Genomic DNA, 5,031 nt, shown 5'->3' with positions numbered 1-5,031 from the left:
GAATCATATAAAACTAATCTAGCACAGAGTCCAGTAATAAATATTTGGCACTGATCTGGAAATGAGCATAATCTTCTTTAAGGTTAAATCTAAGACACCAGCTCCTTAATTGTACATGCTGACTGAATACTACTGTGACTCTATCACACTGTATAGACCTAAGGTCTGCCTGTTTCCCCTTTTAGCCCCCGATCAGTTCATGAGCAGCAGCCAGAGATTTGGATAGACTCCGTCTTACTTCCTCCGTGTAGTGCATGAGTGCTCAAAGCCACCCTCTGGGCTGGGTTTCTTTGTAATAGCTGTGTGGAGATGCAAAGCTGCCAGACTTGTGATGATGCATCAGAGACCAGAAAGAGTTGAAGAGCATCAGAGACAGGGGCCTCTCTGTCCACTCTTGCGCACTCCTCATCTTCTTGCTGCCGGCTCGGTCTCTAGCCCACCTCCTTCCCCTCTCCCTCTCTATTCCAGCTCCAGTCTTCCTCGTCCATCCCCACACTCTCTCCCTTTCCCCTTGACTGCCATCTTGCCTCCTCTCCCCCTCTGTTCCCCAGCCCTGCCTGCTCCCTTTTTTTGCCCCGGCCCCTCGGTGCCTCTCTCCTTCCAGGTTCCTCCCTGCCTTGCCGTTCGTTCCGTGCTCCCTTTCTACCTCACCTTCGAGTGGTTTGACGATCTGAAGCTTGTCGGGGAGGTAGGGCCCTCGCGAGGCCCAGAGGTGGAGGTTTCCGAGGGACATGATGCTTTCGGATGGGGTTAAGAGACTCTCCTGGCTGAGGGCATCGTGGAGTCCAGGGTGCCCTCCCCGCCGTCGCTCTCGCTCCTCTTCAAAGAAGCGCCTTTCACTTAAATTGTTTTGTCGGCGCAAAGACAGGCGACGCAGAGCAAGCCGCAAGTCCTCTGCCCCACTTGCCTTCTTCTCCTGGCCCTCTGTGCTGTTGACAGAGCAGGGTTAAAACAAAAATCAATCAAATGTTTTAAAATAAAATCATTCTTGAGAAAACTGAGTTTGATTCATGCAGATGACAGCAGCTTATCTCGGTCTTACCTGTCCTGATTGGCTGCTGTCTCCATTAGGATGCTCTGCGTTCGGTTATCAAGGGCTACACTTTCTCCACTAAGGTCACCTCCAAATATGCTGGAGTGGGGTGTGGAGAGACCACTCGATTGGGGTGACGTTCGAGCTGACAGGGACTGGTTAGAACCCGGGATGTTGGAGTTGGTTGGAGTCAGAGAACGCTGACGAACTGTCTGGTTAACATTTTTGACCGTCTCAAATACACGTTTCCGATGGACCCTGCACACAGTCAAACATAGGAGTATTATACTGATGCTCTTCAACAGTGGTTCACAAACCTTTTTACCTAAGTTACTCCCAAAGATGGACTCAAGAACGCTTCACCAAGGTTACATTTATTTGAACTCTTAATATTACACAAATCCCAACTTTAAGTCGAGTGTTTAAAACGACTAACAATCAGAGTGAAGAACACCATCCACCATGGCCGTGTGAAAAAGAAAGTTTTCTTGTGACACTATGGAGTTCTGTGAAAAACTAATACTCCATGTAGCTTATAGAACCATCAGTAATAACCTGAAGCGATTGTTTTCTCTATGACTTAAGCCATCTCTCACATTGTTGTGGAGGAATTTTTGTCCACTCTTCTTTACAATGTTGCTTCAGTTTATTGAGGTTTCCAGGCATTCATTTGTGCACAGGTCTCTTAAGGTCTTGCAACATAACTCAGTAGAGTTGAGGTCTGGACATTGACTGGATCATTACAAAACCTTGATTCTTTTCTTTTTCATGCTTTTGAACAGTTGTTGCTGTGCTTGGGATCATTGTCACTAATGCTAAGATTTAGCTGTCAGACAGATGGCTGTGAATTATGACCAGAAGTCTCCAGAAAGCAGTGGAGTCCAAGAAGTAGCTTTCGATTTTTGTGCAGTTTCTTAAGCATTGCATGGTTTGAATTTTGGGTGATTTTTTTTGGACGCCCACAACTAGTAAGACTGTAGTACTATGTTAACACATACCCGAATGCTACAGACCAGGAAACTGCCAAAAGAGAGATACCCACACTTGCTGATGATCAGTTAATCAAGTGCATTTGATTATAAGCACCTGGCTGCAACTTACCTTTTTAACATGGTGTGCTTAGTTTTTCACAGAACTTCATGACAGCTAATAGACAGTAGTGTCCATTATTAGCGATTTAATAAGCAATTTCTGTATGATTACCATTCATCAGTTATACTTCATTTCATTACACTTTACATTTTAACCAGTCTTTTCCTAGTTTAAGCTACTACTTTATTATAAGTGTATTCATTAGGTTTTGTTACTATTTTTTTAACAATTTAACTATTATAGCTAGCAATTTTAGCTAGAATGATATTTAGCAGTTTAGCTAATCCTCTCCTCTTGTATCAGATCTGGTATTTAGCACAAATTAACAGTGTCTGTGTATTTTAGCTATACAGCTTGCTAAATAAAAGTCTGCTAGCATTAGCTGATAATTTAATACGCCACCTGTTAATCCAGACATGGTAACTTCAGGCTTCTAAAAAAGAACATGACAGTGGCTACAATGCTAATGCTAAAGCTAAACATTTCCAAAAGTTCAAATTCAGTAGGTGAGGTCACAGTGGTTACATTCCTCTCCTATACACTGTATTCATAACTTTGACTAGATACTATGCTTATGTACAGTGGCGGTGCTAGCCTGTTTGGCGCCCCGGGCGAACACTCCCTCTGGATTTCGCACAACCCAGGATTCAAATCATGAATAGATAAGGGGCTTGGATTTACAATATTACGAATGAAATGTGCTCTATTTGGAAGCAGCAGGGCCCCCCTCCCCTTTCGACGGGTTGTGTGTGAGACTTTAAATCATCAAACTGTAAATTATAAATTTTAAATTGTTACTGATCCCTTTACCCCTGGTCCTAAAGTGTATATTTATTTTCTTACTCTTCTTATATATATTGTTTGTTTACTTGCACTGCTGTAACTGGAGCCTCGTCGGCTCGTCTCTCTATATACTGGACTGTATGTAGCGGAGATGACAAAGTTTACTTTGACTTCAGCAGCAAGCAGGCGCACCGAGGGCTCTCGCGCTCACTTTATAGAATTTCGAAAAAACATCGGTGCATATTATAAGTCTGTATCATAATGTCTGTTGTTTTCGTGTTTGTTGTTTTGTTTTTATTTTGTTTTATTTTGCAAGTTGGTTATTAGATGCTGCTCCAGCCAGCCAGAGAATCCCCCGCCGCCCCGCCCTCTCCTTCCTTGATCAAAAGAGTTGGCAATAAGTAATGGACAGACAGTAGAAATAGCCAAAATAAATATACTACGGTGAAAAGTAAATGCATAACGGAGGGCGCCCTTACTCCCAGCAAATGGGCGATAGAAAACCGATCGGTGCTTATGCCATTCCCAATATGCGCTGGGTGATGTCGGGGCAGCGTGAGTACGCCCCCCACCATGATGCCGCCCCGGGCAACCGCCCGTGTCGCCTGTATCAAAAACCGCTACTGCTTATGTATACTTTTAGAAAAAGTTTTGAAAAGACTTTTAGTGAGCTATGCTGGCTAGTTTATCACTTTTTTTGACAATTACTTATGCATTTACTTTTCACCGTAGTATATTTATTTTGGCTATTTCTACTGTCTGTCCATTACTTATTGCCAACTCTTTTGATCAAACAATTCCCAAACCTGTTCCCATGTTTGGAAATTGGCATCTAGTATGCATGCATGAATACCTACTTCTGTTCTTCACACTCTGGGTCATCAAGACTCAGCTCCTTCCTCATCGTTCCCTCAATCTCAGCTGCCAGAGAGTCCTGCAACATATAAACTTTTAAGAGGGGAAGACAATGCCTACAAGCAAAGAGAGGCACACACACTTTTACAGTAACTCACCATCGGGTACAGTCCCAGCGGGTGATAGCGGCGTGGGGTTCCTGCAGGGTAGTTTCTGTTTCTCAGGTTCTTCAGCTCCTCCTGAGCTTCATGCAACATCTCAATGCACTCTGAGTACTTCTCTTCTAACTCCTGGAGCTGTTGTATTGTAAACACAGCAATTAAACTCACATTCACAGTATTTAGGGAACAAGCTGTGATTGGGGACAAGCTTGGAAAGCAAAGAGAAGTTACCTCTGCTGTGAGCTGCCTTTGGGCATCTTTAGCTGCCAGCAGGTGTTGAGAGAGCTCCTCATTTTCCACTGCATACTAGACATACAAATGCAGCTTTGACTGAGCAAACAGCTAAACAGGACAAGACCAGTAAAAATATAACCAGTCAAAGTATATACCTGTGTGCTTATATACTCACAGATTTGGCTTTCTTTTGCAGATCTACTATCTGAGAGAGGAGGTGTGTGATCTCTTCTTGCTGTCGTGATGCGTCTTCAGTCTTACGGGCCAGTTCCTCCGCTATGGCAGAAATCTGAAGACTGGACAACCCTTAAAGTTTGACGGGGAGTTCAAAAAGAGCACAGAGAAAAATGAGAACAAAATGTGTCGAGAAAAAACATTCTTCTGCACTGCACATAAAATATAAATGAAATCAGAACACTTCAAATTTATATTTAAAGTGCAATGAAACACTGAAATAAAAACTTTAAAAATAATAATTTTTAAGGTTTAAAAAAAATAGTCATTTTGACTTTGCTACTGCTAACTTCAAAAACAGGGACATGCAGTACAATTTCTATACATTCACAACAACGGTCAGCTCAAGGTGCTTTACATTGCACGACAGAGACCCTACAGTGTTAGAGAGACAACCAACCAACAATCAACTGATCCCCCATGTACAGAAGCTTGATTCCACCACTGAAAAAATAAAACTGCCAACCATTACTTGAAATTTGAAGTTATTTTCTCCAAATTTCGAGTTATGGAGGGCATTTTTTTGTTATAAACAAACTGTCATACATCTGTGAGCGACCACTCTGACAGTGGAAATGAAAAACTCCCTTTTAACAGGAAAAAACTCCAGCCAGGCTCAGGGAGCGGCATCCATCCATT

General features: G+C 42.7%; 1 protein-coding gene across 1 annotated transcript in view; it reads right to left on the bottom strand.

Moving 5' to 3' along the window:
- trak1b (trafficking protein, kinesin binding 1b) overlaps window positions 1-5,031 on the bottom strand; it is a 20,783-nt gene that overhangs the window by 7,546 nt on the left and 8,206 nt on the right. The window contains exons 10-15 of the mRNA XM_013909731.1: window positions 4,334-4,464; window positions 4,156-4,230; window positions 3,922-4,059; window positions 3,766-3,842; window positions 1,043-1,291; window positions 652-929 (exon numbers count right to left, since the gene is read on the bottom strand). Coding sequence (XP_013765185.1) covers window positions 652-929; window positions 1,043-1,291; window positions 3,766-3,842; window positions 3,922-4,059; window positions 4,156-4,230; window positions 4,334-4,464 — 948 coding nt within the window. The remainder of the gene's footprint in view (window positions 1-651; window positions 930-1,042; window positions 1,292-3,765; window positions 3,843-3,921; window positions 4,060-4,155; window positions 4,231-4,333; window positions 4,465-5,031) is intronic.

The sequence above is a fragment of the Pundamilia nyererei genome, unplaced genomic scaffold, assembly GCF_000239375.1.
Source record: "Pundamilia nyererei isolate P.nyererei 1_Seehausen unplaced genomic scaffold, PunNye1.0 scaffold00030, whole genome shotgun sequence".
NCBI lineage: Eukaryota > Metazoa > Chordata > Actinopteri > Cichliformes > Cichlidae > Pundamilia > Pundamilia nyererei.
Note: the sequence above shows the minus strand (reverse complement) of the source record. Positions and strands in the feature narration are given on the sequence as shown.